General features: G+C 33.2%; 1 protein-coding gene across 1 annotated transcript; it reads right to left on the reverse strand.

The window, feature by feature from the left end:
- Positions 1–461: 461 nt before the first annotated feature.
- On the reverse strand, positions 462–3,631 carry LOC126879680 (uncharacterized). The gene is made up of 2 exons (XM_050642864.1): positions 3,363–3,631; positions 462–2,996 (listed from the first exon to the last, which is right to left on the reverse strand). Exon 2 carries the CDS (start codon positions 2,965–2,967, stop codon positions 583–585), a length of 2,385 nt encoding a protein of 794 aa, XP_050498821.1. The 5' UTR covers positions 2,968–2,996; positions 3,363–3,631; the 3' UTR covers positions 462–582.
- Positions 3,632–24,653: the final 21,022 nt, after the last annotated feature.

Here is a 24,653-nt window from a genome sequence, read left to right on the forward strand (position 1 = left end):
ATAGCCTACATAAAATCCAATCGATAAATGGGTTTAAATATTCAATAATGAAAGTAATATTCTATAATATGTCAAATACAATACAAAATGGATGACACAAAAAAAATTATAAAGCATTAGGGTAGACTACCCAGTGATTGGCCGGTCACATTTCTATTAAGGGATTAAATCATAGAATTATGTAATAAATGTTTATCATTAGGAATATTACGTTCCTCCCTATAAAAAATCAGTTGTAGGTTATACAAAACCAAACATTTCTAGTCTAGATTCAAATTTAAGTTCCAAAAAATCTTGTGTAATACCTTTCTGTCAAAAACTAGTTATTGGCATGGCTTCTCCAGTAATTAGCCACTAATTTGTCAGTTATTGGCCAGGACGGATTATGAAACTTCTAGTGATTAGCCACCACCAATCAGTTATTGGCCGAAAAAGATAATCAAAAAAGAAACAGGTTTAGGTACTAATTAAAATATGTAGTATTTATTCACAGTAAAAAATAGTACACAAAATCAAAATAATTCCCTATTAATATAACTCCCTTTTAATATAAAAGTAAAAAATGATACATAAGTATAAGACTTAATTAATTTTATGTTGGTTTTTTAGACATATATTGCAGCTAAATGTTTGTGAATTTGATTTATGCATATTAAGTCTATTTATGCAAGAAATGTGGTAGGCCCTTCGGCAAAAGTTACATTTAATTCCAAGATTTTGCTCTTTAAAATTATAAGTACACGAGAAGCAAAGACCCTCAGTCAGCTTAGGATTTTTAAATAACGAATTATTCTTGTAGGTTTCCATTACCTCATCGGTAAATAAACTCTTTTTTACCTTCTCTATTGCAATATTTTTCAAATCACATTTTTTGTTATCTTGAAAAGACGAGGAAGATGGTATATCTGACAAAAATTTATCAAGAAGCCAATTGTCTTCACATGTATTAAAAGAATCCTTCTCTGGTAAGATAGGTTGCTCGGTAAGTTTGTTCAACATTTTAGGCTTATCATCATCTTTTATTTCTCGGTTTATACTTTTCTCTGTTTTTTTACTTTGTGTTTTTTCTTTCTTGGCAGTTTTTAAACTTTTAACCTTCTTGGAAATTTTGCTTACTGTAACAGCCTTCTTTTCCAAACGTTGTCTTTTTCTCTCCTCCTTTTCTGCAGCAATCTTTTTTTTAGATTCCTCCTCCTCAGCTTTTCTTTTAATCCACTGGGTAGATGTAATTGCATATGTTATTTTTTCGGTGTTTCTGTTTCCTTTTCGTTTAGGTGTCTTTGCAAACTGCAAAGTCTCATTCAGATTTGGAGGTCTTTGTTCGTTTGTGTTTTCATTATTATTAGGCCTTGATAGTTCAATTTGCTCCGTGCCTGTATGTTCAGGGGGCATATCTTGGACATTAATAATTTGAATATTTTCATCCAGCAGCCCATCTAATATTTGATCGTGACTTACAATTAATACAGGAATCTCATTAATGTTGAAATCGGAAGGTTCAGGCTCTTCTGTATGGACAGTGCTATCGGTAGGCATATTTAAAGTTTGCTGTTCCACCGGAATCACTTCTATGGCCTGAGGAATGTGTTTAAAACTTTTCCATAACTTAAACAACAGTGGTTGTTCATTTTCTGTGACATCCTTATAATCATTGTTAAATTCTTGAATAATGCGATTTCCTACTATGCGAGAGAAATCTTTGTAACTTAAAAATGTGTTACTTAGATTTTCTGACTTTGTTTCGGATTCAACTGTCAATATTTTTTGTCCTCCAAGACACTTGGAATAATCTAAAGCGTTTGGATTCCAAGGGTATAGTCCGCAAGCCTTGAATCCACTTTTTATTGTTTCTGACTTTCCAGTTTGTTCCACGGCAATTTTCAGAACATTTGCAAAATGCTCTTTTGATAATGTCTCTGAATGATGATCTCGTCTCCATTGTATAACAGCCTTTTTCCATCCACTTTTGATAGGCTTGAAAGCTGACACATCTGCCGGTTGAAGAAGTCTCGTAGAGTTAGGATATAGACATATTAAAACAATATTTAGTTTTTTACATAAGATACTAAGGTTGTACGTCATGTGTGTTCGATGACCGTCTAAAAACAAAATGACCGGAAAAGACGTATTCACCTTTTTTAAATGCGGATAAAGTATGTTTTCAATATAATCACACATTAATTCTGCTTTCATCCAGCCCGTATCAGAAAGGCCAATGCCCCATTCACCAGGAACAGACTTGGCGATATTCGCAGGAAGCCGTTTATATGGATACACGACCATCGGTGGTGTTATTCCTCCAGATGCTGTAAAAGTAAACATCACAGTGATGTTAGATTTAGACGATGCATGTTCTACTTCATAAACATTTGATGCCCCCCTAGGCGCTAGAACTTTACTGTTTTTCGGGCACAGATTAAAACATGTCTCATCTGCATTCAGAATACGATCGGGGTACTGTAACACTTCCGTAAGTCCTTTTTCTATGAAAAAACTTTCAACTTCAAAAAACCATTTTCGTATGTCACTTTCCGAAACATTTGCGCTAGCCGCGGTTACAGCTTCTGTTGTACGCAAAGAAATCTCGGGATTTCTTCGTAGGAAAGCTTTGTACCAAGTTTCGCCAGGACGATTGTTAATAAAAGGATTATCTCTGGGATTACTATCAAGAAACTGCTTAACTGATTCCTGCACATCTTCCTTTCGACGTGGAAACCCTTTCCTATGATTTTCGAAAATCCAGTTCACCAAAATTTTTTCTTCTTCTGGTAGAAGAACTGGATTAGGTCCTAAATTTGGTTTCGTAAATTTTTTACTTTTTCGAAATTGTAGGGTTGCCCTTGGAATTTTATAGCGCCTTGAAACTTCTCGTAATGAAAACCCGTTGTTTATTTCATCTAGGGCAGTTTGAAGCTCTTCTTCTGTATACTTTTTTTGATATTTCTCTCCGTCAATAATTTTAGGCATTGTTCCAAAAAAGTTCAGTTCAATATTACCTGCAAATTTGTAAAAATCAGTTATTGGCCCTGTGTAACATCAGTTATTGGCCCCCGGCCAATAACTGATTTTAATGATTTGTTTGTAGCATATAGACTAGCAATAGAGTTAATACGCCAAAAGAGTTCAAAATCATTTATAGAAAATATAATTTCGTCGAGATATTTAAAATTCAGTTATTGGCCATCAGGCCAATCACTAATGTAGTATGTGTTTTATAATCTAGAGATTGGCCGTCATTTATTTTCTTAAATTTACTAGTTATAACATAAAAAAATTATTTAATTAGCCACCAATTACGTAACTAACACAATCAAAGTAAGAAAATCAGGGTTTTAAAGAAAATAAACTGCACAAACACTTACCAAAATGTAGTCGCCCTTAGCAAATACTTTAGAAATCTAACTAATACTACACATGACTGAGAGACCTGTTAACAACGAGTTGTAGCACGCAAATGGCAGACTGTTTAACAACGAAATTTTATGGAAGTGGCCTTGAATGTTGGAAGACGAATTTGATACTGGTATTTAGTATTAGTTGTACAGTGGTGCCTTGTTTTTAAAAGTTTTTTAATGGGGGCCAATGACTAACACAAATATTAAATATGGCCAATCACTGGGTATTCTACCCTATTTACTTATCGGAAAAATCTCAGTTGGTTTCCGTAAAAGCACTTCATTCTCGTTACCTCAGTCAGGAAAACACTGGATACCATTATTTACTTGAAATAATTTAACTGGCAACTTCGAATCTTCTTCTTCTTCAGGTGCCGTCCTCGTTCCGAAGTTTGGCTATCATCAAGGCTATGCGTATTTTTGATACCGTAGATCTAAATAATTGGCAGCTGCTGCACTTGTACCAATCTCTTAAATTCTTCAACCATGAATGTTTTCTTCTGCCAATGGATCTTTTACCTATTATTTTTCCCTGAATAATTAATTGTAGTAGCTGGTACTTTTGTCCCCTCATTATATGTCCCAAGTATTGCAGTTTGCGTTTTTTAATAGTAAGCGCAAGTTCTTTTTCTTTCTGCATCCTTCGCAACACTTCCATGTTTGTCACTCTCTCTGTCCACGATATTCTCAGTATCCTGCGGTACATCAACATCTCGAATGCTTCTATTTTCCTTCTAATAACCTTCGTAAATTATTAGAGATATTCTGCCATTTTTGGAACTAGGCTACTAGACCGACTGACAGTTACATGCCAAATAATGTCTACCTCGTTCAAAGAGCAAGACATCAAATTAAGCTCAGCAGATGGCCGATACCAACTAACGCACTGTCGACAACTTACAGTTAGGTGTGACGTCATTAAAAGAAATATAAACATAACAATATTAATAATTACTTAGATTTGACTGTAACTTAATAACGGAAGGTTATTAAAATTAAAAAAATAATAATTAATAGTAGATTATACCACGAGTCAATAATGATGGCTATTACTGCCGAGGAATATTTACGAACCGAGCCGCGTTAGCGGCGAGGGAGTAACATTCCGAGGGAATGAGAGCCATTATTGCGAGTAGTATACTCTACTTTATCTACGACAAATTAATTAATTTAAGATTTTTAATGAACAACTTTATTTGTTAAAAACATTAAAATTAGTAATAGTACAATTAATAAACTGAATTGGTTGAGAATCATCATTAACTTTAGTAGAGTTTTTAATACAAATATTTGGGATCTCGATTGCTGTAGAACAAGAAGATGGTACATTACTGTTTATCTCTTTAGCGATAGTATCTGCTGTAGTTGCCTTGTTTCTCATAGACTGATCAATGTATCCTTCAGCTACCTGTGTTGACTCCCAGCCCCCATGACGCTTTAATCCAGTTAAATCGCCTCCTCCATCAATATACAGAGTGGCAGATGATCTGCGATAACAATGGCCGGTATAACTTTGAGGATTTGGCAAGTTTAAATATTTGGCAATCTGAATGAATTTTTGAGGTTGATAATTTTGTTTCCGTGGTGAATTTTGTGATTGTTGTGCCAGAGGGATTAATAGCTATTAATCCCGCATTATTAATCCCTAAGGATTTATTATATGGCATTATATTGCAAACACCACAAGTATAATACATATATTATGTATCAGTCGTAGATAAAGGTTTTAAAATACTTTAGTAACGCGACGGAACGTTACAAGGACTAAATGAATATAATTATAATTGTAATAAATTAGTTACATTAATTAGAGGCCTAAACATACAAATAAAATTAACAAATTTGAAAATAAACGTGACTTAAAGGTTATGTTAAAAAATATATCAAAAGAATATAATAAAAAGATAGTGAAAATTGGTGAAATTAAATATAAAGAAATTACAAACTTTCAACTTACACAAGATTAGATTTTTTTCATATTAAATGGGTTTATAAACTAAAATTTTACTTTAAATAGATAAAATATATTTCCAGTCTTTTGTTGACTCTTCTCATGACTTCGTTGTTTGTTATATGCTCGGTCCATGATATCTTCAGAATTCTTCTATACACCCACAGTTCAAATGCTTCCAACTTTTTAGTAGTCGATGCGTTAAGTGTCCATGCTTCTATCCCGTAAAGCAGAGTCGAGAAAATATAACACCTTGCCAGCCTAACTCTCAAGTCTAATTTCTGTTATCTTGCACCAAGTACCTTTCTCATTTTATTGAAGTTTGTTCTTGCTTTCTCTATTCTAAATTTGATTTCTTTGGAGTAATCGTTTGTATGATTAATTATTGTGCCAAGATAGTTGTAGTTTTTCACTTGTTCTAAAGTTTTACCTTTAATTGTCAGGCTTTCATCATTATTTTGGGTTCTTGATATCCTCATAAATTTAGTTTTCTTGATGTTGATTGATAATCCATATTCTTCTCCATACTCAACTATCTTGTTCATTAGCTTTTGAAGGTCTTTAAGGTTGTCTGCTATCATTATAGTATCGTCCGCATATCTAATGTTGTTAATTGGCGTTCCATTTACCTTTATTCCTGCTGTTTCTCCCTCAAGAGATCTTTTCATAATTTCAAGTAGAAGTAAATAGGAAAATAATCGAATTCAAATTGATGGTTAAAATAAATATATTATTCCAATTTCTTTTGATTTTATTTATATAAATTATATATTAACTTTTTTTTATAACTTACATATTTTTTTCATGATTTTATAAGTTTTTCTAGTGTATTACATATTATTATCTAATGATGACATGGATACTTATTTTCATTTAAAAAAAATTCATAACATATATTCTTCTTCTTAATTGTAAATTGTAATTTTGTTAAAAAAAAAATCAAAAAACAGTTTAAGTGATGTGAGCAACCGAACCATTACATACGTAATTAGCTAATCATCATTTGCGTTTTGACTCTTAAGAGTGAGTTTTCTTGCTAGTGATATTTCTTTAATAAACTAGATAACTCAATTGAAAACAATTAAACGTTCTCAGCTCATCGACTACACAACTTCTTTATACATGCCAAAAAAATCCGTCCCTGAAATAAAGAAGTCGCACACGGCGAGGTAAAGCAAAACCCAAAATCCCAAATTTGTTGCCCGACTGTCAGTGGTCAACCAGCATGAAATTGAGTTGAGAGGACATTTCTCAACCGGTCCCGAAACAAGCCACAACTCCAAACCTGTGATATGCTACACTGGATTCGTCAAAAACTTTGGATTATTTCTACATTATTCAAAATGTTAAAGTTTCACATGACAGCTTTCGACGGAAACAATTTGTCCTTAGACTCGAAGGAATCTGAGTTTCAACGAAACATAAAAAGTTCCAACGTGGAATCATTAGTTTGATTTAGTGATATTTTCAAGAATGTCACTATATATATCTAACAACAGAGAAGTCAACGATTTACAATTTTCTATCCATATTTTCTAGAATATAATAAATCAAATAAATTTTATAAGATTTATTATTACCGAATTCTACAAGGAATGACGTTTAGGTTGGAAGAAATTCATTTTCTCGAGATTGAGGAATTAAATAAACTTTAAAATAAGCTATGATATCAGAAAAATTTGCTACAAATGTAGAAGTTAGACAGGAAGGGGGATTGAGTCCGCTTTTATTCATAATATTTATGGATGAAATAATAAGGGAAACTAAAAATAGGGCTTCGAAGTAAATGTCCAAAAAACACAATATCTTTGCGTAGGAGGAGAAAATACTGCAGATGACCTCGACTTAGAAGATAAAACTATTAAGAAATGTTACCAATGTACATATTTGGGGGTAAAACTGACAAAGACAGGGAGAAGTGATGAAGTCATAAAAGACAGAATAACCAAAGGAAAACAAGTTATAGGTGCGTTGAATTCAGTATTATGGCAAAAAAATATAAGACCGGAAACGAAAAAAAGAATACATAAAACCATATTAAAACCAGTAATTGTCTATGGCTCAGAAGTGTGGCAGTTATCACAAAAACTTAAAGGTAACCTATTGGCAGTTGAAATGGATTTTTGGAGGAGAGCAGCGGGAAAGCCTAGGTAAGAACATGTGAAAAATGAGGACATCAGAAGACAAATGAAAGTACAAAGATCAATTATAGAAGACACCGAAAAACAACAACTAATATGGTACGGACATGTTAGACGTATGGGGGAAGAAATACTACCAAAAAGATATTAGAATGGACACTACCAGAGAAAAGAAAACGAGGACGACCACCAATAACATGGATCCAAGGAATCTCAATACCAATGTCAGCAAGAAATCTATCTGAAGAAGACTGGCAGGATAGATAGGCTTGGCGAACGTGAACCCAAAGGCGTATTACGCTGTGAACGGGATATATGTGTATGTTGGGGGTCCGGAAGGATGACACGCGTAGATGTCGCTGCTTGATTTATTTTGGTCTTTTTCTTCAGTACCGTTTTCCATGTTGTAGGCAGCCGTTGAGCAATATCTCTTTGGTTTAGACCATTGGGACTTCTTTCGATTTTTATCGATTCTCTGATTTCACGTTTTCTTTTTATTTCTATGTTATCTAACATCGTTGTTTGGTTCAGGTTTATTGTATGTCCTGTATTTGCAACATGTTGTGCAAGGGACGACGTGGTTTCTTCCCTTTCTTAATTTTATTATTAAATTAAAAAGATTTCATAAGAGCTCTATGAAGAACGGCGTCGCTAAAATTTTTGATTCTAACATAGGACATGTGATTCTAAATTGTGCGTATATGTTTAAGAACTTTACAGAAATACTTAAAGTGGACCAAGTGGAGAATAAATGAGAACTACCTTGCTTTTGAGTTTTATTAAATTCCTGACAAACGTTTCTGCTGTATTACTCAAAAAGGTCTATATGTTTTACATTTTTTGAATTTTCTGTAAGTTCCTACACTAAACAAAATAAAAAAATGTAAACCAGCCAGAATATTTTTTATCAGTTTGGTATTGTCTAGTGCTTAAAATTGATCGCGTTCTCTTTAGAAGGAAACTGAGTTTTTGATGTTGTTAAAGAATATGTTTGGAGACACTTTGTTGATATTGGATATTGGATTGCGTTGTGATAATATTATTTTCCATTGTTAATTAATTTAGTTAAACATTATTTGTCAATAAAAAGGATCTGACCCTGACCACCTGCAAAAACAGATATATGGGTCTGTATCAAGACAGGTGTAATTAAAGTGAAACCACTGATAACGAGAAATTGTTCATAGTAGAATTAACAAACTGTCCCAATATATTAAATTCATAACGTTTGTACAAATAAATTAATTCAATATTGTACACTTACAGTTATCGACAATAATTAGGCACAAATTCACAATTTATAACTTTGTTTTATCGTGTAAAAATATCAATTTTATGGAGCCCGTGTAAGGAACAACATTACTTATCTCCATGCAGGGCCGAACTCCATGATTATTTATTATTTTTATAATTTTACTCCTATTCTGAGTATTGGGAACTAATATTTGTTGAAATTTTACCGTGCTGAACAGGCAGGTAGTGAGATGCAACTTTATAGATCTCCCTCGGCCTTCTTTGCTCCAGCGATTCGCTGGCTTGCAAATTTTTAGAAGTCACGCATAGTATGGTGTAACCAGAATATTAGTTCTAATAAAGTTTTATTTTTAATATTAAAAGTAAAACTTTCGTAAGTTATAACTTAAACATTTAAAAGTTTTGCATCAAAGTTAGTAAATTTATTTTTAATCGCAGTATCTAAGGCCTGAGTATGAGCTTCGTAAAATATTTAAACCTCCAATTCATATTAGGGAATTCCTTTGGTATTTGCCAAAGACTATGAGGGATATAAAACATACAATATCGCTATTGACTCACGTAACGATTATTTGATCAAATAAGTGTGATTCTCTATAGCCGGAAGGGTTGATACAGAAGTGGGAAGTAAGCAGAGGCGTAGATATTTGTAAATTTCCACATTTTCGCGTAACACGTTTAGTTTCTTTTTTTATTTTTTGAGTCGAATATTTATTTTTACAGAGTGTAACATGGTTTTAGGGAAAGTACCGAAGGTAATGATTAAACACATTGTTATTTTAAGTTATCTAATTGATTAATTCTCCGTCTCTGCCTATTAGCGAACGGTTTTCCGGTTTTCATCGCCCCGTAGGTTAAACTTGTTATTTCATCGACTTCGTGGATGAAATCCAAAGGATTTTACATATTATCATGCCCGCACCGTTCCAGCACGTAGCGTAGTCTCAGAGAATCCTGATTTTACAACGAGTTTTCTGATTCTATACGCTCCGGACAGTATGAATTGTTCATATTTAAAACCATCAATATTTTTTGGAAACGAAACACTACGTGCTGGAAAGGTGCGGGCATGATAATATTATGTAAAATTCTTTACCGTCCTTACTACTCTATTTGTTGTCATTCGGCTTATGTGGTCATTCCATTCTGCTCTTCTGTTTCTTACCCAGTTATTTATGTTCTCCACCTTGTATCTCCGTTGTATATCTGTACGTCTAGCTTTTTCCTATAGTGTCTTGTCATCGATTATCCGAAGGATTTTCATCTCTGCTGTTTTGAGCAATCTTTTTGCACTCTCGGTGTCGAGTCGTGTTTTTGCCGCGTATGTCATTATTGGTCTTCTTCTTCTTGTAGTGCCTATCCGTTTCGGATGTTGGCGACCATCATGTCAATCCGCACTTTGCACACTGCTGCTCTGAAAAAATTTGTAGTGGTTGTTGAACCACGTACGTAGATTTTTCAGCCACGAAATTCTTCGCCTTCCTGGTCCTCGCTTTCCCTCTACTTTTCCCTATAAGACCAGTTGCAGCAGTCCATATCTTTCACTGTTCCTCATGATGTGACCGAGGTATTCGATTTTGGCTGCTTTTATTTTGATTAACAGCTCTTTTTCTTTTTGCATTTTCAGCAAAACACCCTCTTTAGTAATGTGGTCGGTATAAGATATCTTCAGGATTCGACGATAAAGCCACATCTCAAAAGCCTCAATTTTCTTGCAGGTGGCGTCTCTAAGAGTCCACGACTCAACTCCGTACAACAGTATAGGAAAGATATAACATCGTAGTAATCTGACTTTTGTGGGTATCGACAAATCATGACATTTGAACAACTTTGCCATTTTTTGAAATGCAGATCTTGCTTTCTCTATCCTACATTTGATTTCTATAGAATGATCCCAATTTTTATTGACGTTCGTACCAAGGTGTATGTTTTTACTCTTTCTATCTGTTGACCATTCACACTGATTCGTCCAAATTGCTGTTTGTTCTTAGAGACAATCATACATTGTGTTTTCTTAGTGTTTAGTGAAAGTCCGTATCTCTGACTGACTTCTGCGATTCTGTTCATTAACTCCTGTAGGACTTCAGAACTGTCAGCGAATACCACAATGTCGTCCGCGTATCTTATAATATTGATACATTCTCCGTTAATTCGAATTCCGGCTTCAACATCATCCATTGCTTCTTGAAAGATTTCCTCAGAGTAGATCTTAAACAACAGTGGGGATAGTATACATCCCTGATGGACCCCACGTTTGATTTTGATATCGTCGGATTCTCCTGCATCTGTCCGGATAGAGGATGTTTGATTCCAGTACAAATTGCTAACAACCCTTAAATCACAGGTGTTAATTCCGATATTGGTTAATATCTCCATTAGCTTGTCGTACTTTCCTGTATCGAACGCTTTATGGTAATCAATGAAACATGCATAAATATCGCAATTTACGTCTCTACATCGTTGAAATAGCACTTGTATACTAAATAGAGCCTCTCTTGTACCCACTGCATTTCGAAAACCAAACTGTGTTCGGCTGATTTTTTCTTCGCACAATCTATATATCTTTGATGTATAATTTTTAGAAACAGTTTTAAAATATGGCTCATTAAGCTGATGGTTCGGAAATCACTGCAGGATACGGACTTTGTTTTCTTTGGTAAAGCAACAAACGTCGACTTCAACCATGTTTTTGGTATTACTCCGCTTAAATATACGTCGTTAAATATTTTGGTTAGGAGTTGAGTACCGTCGATGTTAAATAGTTTTATGAGTTCAGCATATGCATTGTCAGGTCCAGGAGCTTTGCCATCTTTTAGTTGTGATATTGCTCTTTCCACTTCATCTGATGTGATTGGTAAGTGGTCATCACATATGTAGGATGGAGGTTGTTCGGGTCTAGTATCATCAAAGAGTTCCTGTATGTATATATTTTGTCCATAATCCAATTATTGGTCTGATGACTGTTTTTTAAATTTTACCTTTGATTCCTTTTCCGACATGTTTAGTTCTCCATAGCATTTCATTCAGGCAACCTGCGGCTCTGTTTGCTCACTGCTTGATTCACTTGATCTTCCACCCCTGTTTTGAGCTTTCCGTAGCTAAACAATGTGGTGCATAGATATTTAAACTCAACCACTTTCAGTTCCATTATCTGACCTTCCAACTCTAATTTATATCTTATTGGATTTGTTGTTATAATTGTACGTTTTGTCTTTCTTAACATGTTAACCTTACTGGCGGTTATATTAAATTAGTGCAGAATACGTTGCAAATCATCTTAATTTTGAGAGATTAGTATTGCATCGCCTTCCTAACAGATTATTTTAAGTTGTTTTTCTCCTATTTGGTATCCTTTTTTATTTCTTGCCTTTTTTATTATTTCATCCATAACCAGGTTAAACAATAGTGGACTCAGGGAATCCCCTTTGTTACACCATTGCTAGCTTTAATCGGGTGAGTTAGTTCTTCTTCTACTTTTACTTTTATTGTGTTGTTTTGATCGATATTTATCGTAGGTTAAACTTATTTAATCTATTTTCTTCTCTTCTCCTCACTTCCTTTTCCCCTATTGGTGTTTATATGTGAGTTTTTGGTACCTATATTAATTTTTGTTTGTCTAAAAACTAGGTATATCCACTATTTTAAAGATTACTATATTATCTAACACGAAATTAAAACACGATTACGAATGATCACATAAATCATCTATGCGTTTAGAATCTATCATTAGAACACATTCTGTGCAGGAACCAATGTGTTAGTTCTGGAAGAGCTTCATATTTTAACGTTACAAACGTCACATCTTTAATTTTTTATTTTTAAATAATTATTTTTATTTATTTTCTTTAATATTTCATTAGTAATAATTTTCTTCTATTTGTTTTACATGTTTTCTTCGTTAAAAGGTCGTTGGCGCCCTCTTTTATTATCTTCTATTTACTATATCTCTTTTTATTTAAATCATCAAGTCATCATACTGAACGTACCCCGTATATCCTTACTCTCTAAATATATAAATTATCATAGCGTATGCGGATGATTTGCTGCTTATCATAGATGCTAATTCAAGAAGAGAACTAGAAATAAAATCAAATGGAGTACTTGAAAACATAAATGAATGGATGAAAAAAGTTAAACTAACTATATCAGAAACAAAAACAACATATAGCCTTATAAAAGGAAGACTTGAAAGAAATCCAAGTATACAAATAAGGGGAAAGGCAATAAAAAGAACAAAAATAACTAGATATCTTGGTATCATAATCGATGAACCAAGACTCTTTACAAACCATATAAATAGCGTCTGTGAGAAGGCAGCGAAAGTCATGCATTGCATTGCAAGCCTAGCACAAAGGGAATATAGAATTCCGTTCCAGCATATGCGCGTATACCTGAGTACGATACTTGCCTCAATTGTAGGGTACGGTGCAAGTGTATGGGCACACAGACTAACAAATAATACAAATATTGAAAAACTGAATAAAGCACAAAGAGGTTTCCTTGTTAGAATGACAGGAGCCTTCAGTACTACAGCAACATCAGCTTTAACAGTCTTGACTGGTGTAATGCCCATGCACTTGGAAGCACAAAAACGTGCATGTAGATATTGGCAAAGAAAAGAAAATTATGAAAAAATAATGCAATTAATGGGAATAGAAATCAGAACAAAAAGACAATTAGAAGAAATATTAAATAGAAAATGGCAAAACGAATGGAATAATTCACCTAAAGCAAGACGTCTCTATAATTTCATTCCAAATTTAAATAATATACCAAATTATTTTAACCCAAAAAAAGGATTAATACATTTTCTTACAGGGCACGGTCCGTACCCTACATACCTACATAGATTTAACTTAAAAGACAATGAATATTGTGAATGTGGAGAAATAGGCACACCAGAACACATAGTATTTATTTGCGAAAGACAAACAAATACACAAGAACTACAAACAATGAGAAGAGACCTTCTTGGCATAAATATAGAAAATATAATACAAAATGAAGAATTATTTAATACATTAAACAATTTAGCGGACATAATATCAAAGAAACAATTAGAATTATATAATATTAGACGAAGAAGAAATCAAGTAAATAATATCCAACCTCTTTGAATTTAAATAAGAAATTATACAAAAAAAAAAAAAAAATTAAAATTACCTATAAAAATATAAAATAAAATATTGGAATAATTAAATAAATATTTATATAATAAAAAATTAATTTTAAAACTCAATGGTCTGAGGCTCACCGAAATACCATTAAGAATATCATAAAGTTGATTAGACCTGCACTTAAAATTATTCGTGACTATTTTTAGATGAAGAATGCTGGCATTTCTCATCTGAGAATGAGAAATGGGAGCACTTTTATAAAAATTATATGTTCAAAAAAAAAAAAAAAATTAATAATTTATATTTTGTTTATTGGTTTTTGTTTATTTGTTATTATTTGTTCATTAGAATTATTTATTAGAATTGTTTACAATTTGTAGTTTTCATAATTAGTAGTAGATTAGGGCTAGTTATTGTTAATTAGTTAAATATAGAAAATTCTTAAAATAATAATAATGTAAAGATAAACTACTGTAATCCCATCAGGAAACGACCTGGATTAGTCACAAGAGGCCAGGTCATTTGTATAGTACTATAAATAAATAAAATAAATAAAAAAAAACTCTCTAAATATCTGTCTTTTAGTACGGAACATGCCTGCTACTTCATACGCACTTGGTCGTCATTTCAAATGTCGTTTTCAATGACAGTGACACTTCATCCCTACTCGCTGACTAACTGAAAATTGAAGTTAAGAATTATTCCTTAAATAGGTATGTAATTCGAATAATAAAACATTTTCCATCAACAATTATTATTCTATTGGATATAGTAATTGAGTCAATACTCGCAATCTTTAGTTTGTATTTTTTTATTAGTTGTTATATAATCATGGCCCCATGATTATATAAAAACTAATAAAAAAATACAAACTAAAGATTGCGAGTATTGACTCAATTACTATATCCAATTGTATAATGGACTCGCATTGGCAACCCTTTCATCATTCATCAATTATTATTCTCTTGGGGTGAGTTTTGTATTCTAAGTTTTTTATAGTCTACTTTTAATTTTTTATAATGATTTTTTTTACCTAACCTCGACGTTATTCTCCACGTGTATTAGTATCTTAATTTTGAATATTTCATTTCATCCATTGATATGCTTTTAGTAATCAAATTATTTAACTATTCCCTCACTATTAATTTTATTTTATTCCTTTGCCAATTACTACTGTTTAAGATTATTTGGCAAAGCAGGTAAATAGGGAAAAGTGTACTTTTGAAGTGTGTAAATTAAATAATTCCTAGCTGAGCGCTTTCGGCTTATAAAGCCATCTTCAGAGCTATGCTACAATAAAAAGGTCTCTAATGAATAATTTTTTTTTCCTTACATTACGCATCAACCACGCAGGGTTATTAGCGTGTATGGATTGTGTTACAAAATTATAACTTAAAAATAGATTTTAAACATAATAGGAAATTATAAAAAGCTCTAAATCTATACAAAGTAAAGTAGAATACTATATTTTTGGTAAGAGGTTGCAGTCTTTGAGGAATGTGAAGATGCTTCTTGTATCACTGTCTTTTCCGAGTGCACTTTTTAATGTTGGTGGTATGTTGCACTTTTTCGTTGCACTTTATACTTCGGACACTGCAATAAACAATGCTTTACGGTAAGGACACTTCTACACAGATCACACACAGGTTGATCGGCACGTTGGAGTATGTAGTCATGGGTTAATCGAGTATGGCCAATCCGGAGACGAGTGAAGATTACTTGCTCTCTTCTGTTTTTGAATTGTGGAATTTGATTGTGGTTAATGTCAACTTCGTATAGCTTGGTTGATGAGTCCCTCCATGTATCCTGCCATATTTTAAAAGTATTTACTTTGAAATATGCTTTCAGGTCGGTGTGTAGGGTTTTCATGTTCTCTTCTGCGTTTGGGTTATTAGGTGCATTCTTTGCTATTTTGTCCACAACCTCGTTACCTTCGATTCCAGTATGAGATGGTACCCAAATAAAATTAACTTTAATATTCATATTTTCTGCATATTTCAGTTCCTTTTTAATGAAAAGTAGTAGTGGATGATCAGAATAGAGTTGTTTTAATGCCAATATTGAGCTGAGAGAATCTGTGATAATGATGTTTCTCTTATTATTTTTGTTAAATATCAGAGCCAATGCTTTTAGAATAGCAAACAGTTTAGCGGAGAACGTTATTGTATATGAAGGTAGCTTATAAGCTGCTGTGTAATCTGACGAGTAGATTGCTGCGCCAGTTCCGTCTTCGTTTCTGGAGGCATCGGTGTAAACTTTGAAGCAGCTACCAAATTTGCTTAATATTTTAAGAAATTCTTGATTGATTTGACTTGCAGGCGTTTCTGATTTGTTTAGTCGCAATAAGCTGGTATCAGTAGAGGGAAGGCGAATTGTCCAAGGAGGAGGGGTTTGGATTGCGGAAATATCGTAGGTGTCTGGAAAATGAATACCTATTTCTGGTAAGTAAGTTTGTATGCGGTAATAAAAAGGGTGATCAGTTCTATTTGAGTTTTGAAAACAACTTTTAAAGCGGTCAGCAAATACGTTGTGTATAACTGGGTTATCGTGATTAGAGGATACTGCAGCGGCATAAGAAAGACTTAGATATTGTCTTCTAAACGTGAGTGGGATCTCTCCAGTCTCCCAGTATAGAGTTTGTATTGGACTTGTGTGGTGTGCTCCTAAAGAAATTCGAAGACCTGTATTTTGAATCACATCTATTGTTTTTAAGTACGTCTTTTTTGAGGAGTTGTAAACGATTGAGCCGTAGTCAAGTTTGGACCGTACTAGGGCCTTGTAGATATGTAGTAATGTAGACGAGTCGGCGCCCCATTTTTTGTTTGCAAGTGATCGTAACAAATTTATTCCAGGCTGACATGTCTTTTTTAAACGTTCTAAATGTATTTTCCAAGTTAGTTTTTGATCAAATATCATACCGAGAAATCTAACTTCGTCTACATATTTAACCTGTGCTCCATTTAAGTATAAGTTCTTCAGTTGTATTTGGTGACTTTTCGTAAAACCCACTGCTTTGGTTTTAAGGGTATTAAACTGAAGTCCACTTGTGGATGACCATTCTTCAATATGATTTATGGCTTTTTGGACATGGTTATGGATGGTTGTTGGGTTCTTTCCTCTACAAAGTATAACCAATTCATCTGCATATAGCCTAGCTTTTACAGGATGTTTAATTTTTGCGGTAATAGAGTTCATAGCTATAAGAAACACAGTTGTGCTAAGGTTCGAGCCCTGTGGTATACCATTTTCTTGATTTCTTGTTGAGGAATATACGCCATCTACTCTGACTTGAAACTGTCTATTTTCTAATAAGTTTGATATATATTTGAGTATATTACCTCTAATTTTCCATTCGCTAAGAGTTTTTAATCTTGATAATTTCCACACTGTATCGTACGCTTTACGAATGTCGAAAAATATTCCGATACAATGTTGTTTAATTGCAAAAGCCTGATGTATTTCCGATTCTACGTCAATAAGATTGTCTACAGTAGAACGATGTTTTCTGAAGCCACTCTGTTCTGGTATAATTAATTTTTTTGATTCCAGATACCACATTAGTCTGTTATTTATTATTTTCTCTAGCATTTTGCCCATACTACAAGTAAGAGATATTGGCCTATATATTTCGGGATCTGATTTTGATTTACTTTGTTTAGGAATAGGAATTATTATTGAATTTCTCCACGATTTTGGAAATAAACTTTTCGAGAAGATTAAGTTGAAAATGCTGAGTAAGTGTTCTCTAGATGGGTAGGTGAGGTTTTTTTAGAAAAATAGTGGGTATATTATCTGGTCCAGGGCACGAGTTCTTACAGTTTTTTATTACCGCTTCTAATTCATCCATCGATATTGGAAAGTTTATTTCCCTATTATTTTGATCTTCATAATCTATGGTATATCTTTCCTCATTTCTCTTGTTCCTTAAGAAATTTGGTGAATAGTTTGAGTCGCTTGAATTTTTTTCATAAACTAATGCCAGTATATTTGATATTTCCTTTTGGGATTTATATATTATATCATTTTGCTCTAACAGATTTATTGACTTGTGTGATTTTGCACCAGATATTCTTTTTACTTTTTTCCATACAGTTGTCATTGGAGTAGAACTGTCAATTGTTGAAACGTATGTTTTCCAAGATTCGCGCTTAGCTTTTTTGATAGTAAATCTGGCTATAGCTCTTAATCGTTTAAATTCTAAAGAGTTTTGTTCATTTTTCTGTCGTTTGAATTTATTAAACGCTTTTTTGGATTGTTGTATTACTTGTCGACATTCATGATTCCACCAAGGAACTGGAAGGAATTTACTATTGAAGTTAATTTTTCCAATATTTTTATCTGCTGAATCTATTATTAGTTTTGTAATGAAATCTACCTCTTCGTTCACATTACTATTTTCATTTATGGCATGCAAGTTGCGTTCGATTTGATTTTGAAATTTCGTCCAATTCGCATTTTTTAAGTTCCATTTTGCTTCTGGTGTAGCTGTAGATGCATCTTCGTTATGGATTAAAATAGGATAATGGTCGCTGTCGTATGGCTCTGGTAATACATCCCATGAAAGTGTATGCGTTATTGATGGTTCACATATAGATAGGTCGATAGCAGAACCCTCGCCCGTTCTTATGTCGAAACGGGTATCTTGTCCATCATTAAGTAAATTTAGGTTAAGTTTTTCCAGAAGTACTTCTATTTTTCTACCAAGATGTGTTAATTTTTTTGAACCCCATAAAGGATTATGTGCGTTGAAGTCCCCGACAATTAATCGTGGAGTAGGTATTTGTTCTAAAAGATCCGATATTTCGTTATGGTTAAGTTCTTGGTTGGGGGGGATGTATATGTTACATACGGACAAACTAGTTACGTCTTTGATTCTGACTGCAATTGCCTCAATGTTTGTTTCTAGTGGTATTGCTGTGCTATTAATGTCGTCCTTTATGTATATGGCTACTCCTCCACTGGCGATTTTAGCATGTTGTCGATTTTTAAAGAAACAATTAAAGTTTTTTAGTTTATGTGCAGTGTTGTTTTTAAAATTAGTTTCTTGTAAACATATAATCATTGGTCTGTATTTTGAGATTAGTATTTGCAACATTTATAAGTGGGTGTAATACCCATTCAGATTCCATTGAATTAAACTAGTGAATGATATTGATATTTTAATATGTGTCCGTAGAGGTGTCGCTTTCTGGTTCGGTATGGAAGTCCGGATCAATCTGTCGTAAAATTTTATTTCTTATTCGGGTGCATGTACTTTTAATTTTTCGGTCAATTAGTTTAGGATAAATTTTTGTGAGTAGGTCTGTAACTTCAGAAATTTCATTGGTATACATTTTTGTAATGCTTAGTGGGTCGGAAGAGCCTGTACAATTTTCGAAGAAATCTATTAGTTGATCATAGTTTAAGGGATAACTGGAATTTTGGTCTCTAAATAATTCTTCTGTAGGTTTCAGCATTTCCTCTAACGTCTTTTTTGGTTTATTGCCTTGGTTTAATTTAGTCTTTTTCTCTTTGTTTTTTGGTACTTCAAAAGCGTGTTCTGATGAAGGAGTTGGAGAACGCTCAGAAACTGTGCGTTTTTGAGATATGGGATCTGTTTCTGTTTGGTTAGTTTGGAGTTCTGTGCTTAGTGTTTCATTTTGTACAACTTGATCGTTAAGTTCGGTTTTATTTTGTGGGATGCCGCTCGTTAGTTCTTTAGTCGCCTGATTGTAATTATTTTCAATAGAGTTCTCACCTGATTCTGTATTTTGAGGAATTGAAGTGCTGTCACCTGATGCAGATGCCTTTGTCGGACAGTCTTTTGCTGAATGCTTGGTGTTTTTACATATATGACAAGTCTGGTTGTCTAAAGATATCCATATTCTATATCATGTCTCCTCGTGGGTTATAATAAAAGAATCTGGTAAGGTATGGTTGGTTAAAGGGGATATATAGGTTTGTCGCCTAAAGCTTAATATATGCTGGAACGCAGGACTGGAAGTCCCTATACGGAGAAATGATAAGGGTGACAAAAGGTTGACACCAAGTGCTTGCAATTCGGATTCTAAGATTGAGTGTGGAATAGATGGACATACGCCTGAGAGTACTAGTCGTTGGCTGGGTGTGATTAGTCGTCGTGCTTGTAAGAGTTGTTGATTAACTTTGATTTTTCCGTGGTTGGTAATAAAGTCGTCCACTAATTTTTCATTTGCTAAGTAAATGCACATTCTGTTGTTCGATAGCTTTGAACAGAAAATAATATTTATTGGTCGAATAATTTGGCTTAAACTGTGGAGGTAATCTTCAATTTTGGTGTTGTCAATTGCGTCGAACACAATTGCTTGGTTTCTTGATGGAAAAACATTAGCGGTTGGTTGTCTGGTTACGGAAGAGTAGCTTTTAGGTTCTAGAGATTGTTGGTTTGGTGTACAAGTAGGTTTAGTTCCCGTAGATGAGGATGCCATGATGTAGAAATTGATATTTTGTATGCCAAAATATCAATTATTTGGGGCCAGTAAATACTGGCCTATTTCTGAAGTCGTCTATAATATGTATTTAAATAAAGTCACCTTACCAATGTTTATCGTTAAAATAACACATTCACAAAACGCGTTTTTAAGTTTTGCAAAAACTGTAAGCGAATATTAATTAGAATTTAACGTCTTTACTCGTCGGCTGGTATGATAAGACCCCTAATGAATAATTGATTTTATAATTCAAAAGTTTAACTTACGTCAAAAGGTTCAAAATACCACTATGAAGAGAGATGGATCCCATGTACGATATAAAATTACTTCTATTTTCTTATGCAGTTTTTTTATTTGATGGAAAAAACCTTGTCTGACTGTTGAAAAATGCTCAACTTTGCTGTTGTTTTTGAGGTCGGAAAAGTTAAAAATATCTATTACAAGCACAAAGGATTTTCACACGAAAAATTACATTGCATAAAACGAATATTTGATCATGGTAAGGTCAAGAAACTTTACCATCTGAAGTCTACGGTGTCAGCATGCAGAATAGCGGCATGTGGCATCGAGGCTTAAAAATGACAGCCGACATAGACAAGGGTGTGCTCGTTACGGTGTTTTCACTTTTTCTCATATCAAGTGACAGTTGATATATGACATTTTAGCAATCGAAGCAGTAACAAAGTCTGTAGTTACATAAATCTAGTTTTTAAAAAATATAATGAAATATATATTGAGAAAAGACTTAGGCCCAAGATAAATCAGTTGAGAAGTTATTCTTCAAAAACTAAACTCAAATTTTTTTTTAAATAGTACAGGATGTAAAGAAGCTTGATGTTGAAATTTTTTCTATTATTGGATAAGTCGCAAATTTCATTAGGTGCACTATGGGTGTCTCGAAGATGGAAAATACGTCTCGAACATTAAAAAGGTTTTTTTAAAAAGTGTTTGATTTTTTGATTGCATGAGGTCAAACTTCTTTCTCCAGAGTATCCCACAAGAGTCTGAATAAAGGTTTATAGTTGTAATTAAGATTGATTTGTGCATTTGAGCAAAAATCAGGATTAAGTTTCATTTCTTTAGTTATCTCTAGATCTTCTAAAAGGTTCATTTGTCTGTAGTTTTTGGTTGGTATATTATGTAAAATTGTACTGTTTTTGGAAGGGAGAAGAAATGGTTGCTAAATTTAACGTGATAACCAAAGTTGGATGTTTCAGGATTGTTGAGATGTTCCTTGATCCTCTGAAAAAGGGTCCTCATAGTTATGCCCACATAAGTCATGTCACAATCCCCACAAGACAGCTTGCAAATACCACTTTTATTTAGTTTGTCGATTTTATCTTTGGTGTGGCTGAAGATAGTTTTGATGTTAGTTTTGGTTTTGAAGGAGATGTTTAGGTTACTGACTTTATTACAAAGTAATCTTGATACTTTTTCTGAAATTGGCCCTAAGTAGGATAAAGATCTATAAATAGATGTAGTGTTGGGTTCGTTTTCTATGTTAAAAGCTTGGTTTAGTCTCTTTTTGAGTATTGACCTTCTAATGAACTTATCTACAGTAGAAGAAGGGAAGACATTGTTGTTTGATATTTGTTTAATAATTGAAATTTCGTTGTTGTAATTGTCTTGGGACATGGGGATGTTTAGAAGTCTGTGATCATAACATTGAATAGCTGCCATCTTATGTTGAAAAGGATGGTTAGATGATATGGGTATCATATGGTCAGTATCATATGGTTAACATAAAATGGCAGCTATTCAATGTTATATTCACAGACTTCTAAACATCCTCATGTCCCAAGACAATTACAACAACGAAATTTCAAAGATTAGGACATTCATTTCTAAGATTAGGACAAGACGAAAACACACCTGAGAAACTGAACTGAGCTAAGGGTGTAGCGATGGCTATCTTGGATGATTAAGGTAATATTTTCAAGTAATATTTCAGTTAGCTGGGGTAGTCCAACGCCGCTTACTTATTTCAATATAAAAGACAGGCTATCAGAAACTGAAACCGAGCATAACTAAATTACTTCGGCCACATAGCCAGAAGAACAGGGAACATGAAACTATTGTTAGTAGAAGAAAAGGTAGAAGGAATGGTAGAATACTGATGACCAAGAAGAAGATCCTTAACATGATGAACAGACAAAATGATGACTCTGGTGGGAAAAACGCATACATAAATCTGTCCATCTAGAATTGGATCGCACCCAATGGGGACAGCAAGCTAACAGTATGTATATAGCGGTTCAGCATGTCCTAACAATAGATGGATGGTGGAGAACATGAATATGGTGGAGAAACTGTAACTGTAGAAAATAATTGGACATACATTTATTTTCAAACTTTATTTGAAAAAGAATTTCGAATGAATGTAAAAATTATTGTCAAATGAGAGAAAATATAGTTTAGTTGACATTAATATTACTGTAATTTCTGTTTCCCCTTGGCAGGGACATCATTATAATCCACACATCGTCATCGATAAACACCACGTGGAAATAAACCACCAACTTCAGCTGTCTTTGAGAACACAATGGACACCTAAAGGCATGGTGAACATCTAAGACCTTCACAAGTCATCTGGAGCCAACAACATCTATCTCCAACCTCCATTCCGAAGAAAGCAATCCAGCGATGACATACCTAAGTAATATTATACCTTTATAAAATGCAGGTCAGGGTTTGCTTGCACACATAAAATATATTTTACATGATAACTTTAAGCTCCCATAGTTAGTTGGAGTATTATTCTACAGTAGCACCCTAACTAGTTATGGTAGTTCTTTGGGTATTTTAAAATTAAAAAATACTATGTTTGATTATAACGAAACTTAAGAGAATTTCCATATAATGAATCTGGAGTGAAACATTGGGAAATATACCATTTTCATAACGACATCAAAATGTCTACGAACTATATACGCCAGTCAATGAGAGCATGAACAGGTTATTACCTCTGAATTATATCCTGCAGCATGGATTTTAATGAAATTTTCGGAATAGCCTCTACTTATCCCCTAATTCAAAATCTACTCTATGCCGATGTATGCTTTTAACTTGGGGGTGGTTCCACCCCTTCAAGAAGGTGGAACATTTTTTGGTCAATATATCCACGGAGATGTCTAGATAACCTAATTCTAAGCAAAAACCGTTCTACAATTTTTTTTTGGAAACTCAATACTTTTTGGTATGAAAATTGGCTATTTTTATTGAAAAATGACACCTTTTCGGACGGTTTTTGGCGAATTCTTTAAAAATTACAAAACTAACTAAAAAAATTGTATAAAACATTTTTGTAGCTTATAAGAAAACAAAGAGACTCATCCTTTATAAATCTTCTAGTTATTATACAAAAAGAGATACGGTAGGTCAAAAGAATTTGATTTCTTGGTGCACGCTCAAATCGGTGTATTAACTTGAGAAAAAACGAAGTAACGGTTGATTTTAGGCGTATATTGCTGCCAATACGTTTTGTAGTGTGTGAAAGAACCTTTAAAATAATCAATATTAAATTTTGATTACATTCAAACTAAGCGAGATATGCTGCAAAAAAAATTGATGACTAATGTATTTTAAGGAAAAATGAGAAATTTAGTTAACCCTCATCCACCAGAATTTAAATGCATCGTTTTTCATGCACAATCCTTTTTGTTATAGTGTTTTTTCTATGTTCAAAAAGTTGGACGGGTTTAAGATAAATGGATTTTGAAAAAAATAAGATAAAATTATAGAGCACATTTTTAAATTTCCTTTAAAATCTTCATTTTTCTCAATGTAACTTGAAAATGGTAAGAGATACTGTAATGAAAATCAAAAACAAAATTTTTGTCTAAAAAACGCTACATTTTTGTATGGTATCTTTTTTTTTGTATCTCTCATCATTTTCGACTTTCATGGAGAGAAAGAAAGATTTTTAAGAAAATTTAAAAATATGCTCTATAATAATTTTATCTTATGTTTTTCAAAAACCATTCATTTTAAACTCGTCCAACTTTTTGAACATAGAAATGAACCTGAAATAAAAAGTATTGTAGAAGGAAAACGATGCATTTAAATATTGGTGGATGAGGGGTTAAATATAATCCTTATTTTTGCTTGAAATACATTAGTCATCAAATTTTTGCAGCATATCTCGCTTAGTTTGAATTAAATCGACATTTAATATTGCTCATTTTAAAGGTCTTTTTAAGCACGACAAAAGGTATTAGTAGCATTATACACCTAAAATCGACAGTTTCTCTCTTATTTCTAGTTGAATACACCAATTTGAGCATGAACCAAATAAACAAACTCGTTTCACCTACCACATCTCTTTTTGTTTTATAACTAGAACATTT

The sequence above is a fragment of the Diabrotica virgifera genome, chromosome 2, assembly GCF_917563875.1.
Source record: "Diabrotica virgifera virgifera chromosome 2, PGI_DIABVI_V3a".
Lineage (NCBI taxonomy): Eukaryota > Metazoa > Arthropoda > Insecta > Coleoptera > Chrysomelidae > Diabrotica > Diabrotica virgifera.

Coding starts and splice junctions, on each gene's coding strand:
- LOC126879680 (XM_050642864.1), bottom strand. CDS start 2,967: ATGCCTAAAATTATTGACGGAGAGAAATATCAAAAAAAGTATACAGAA.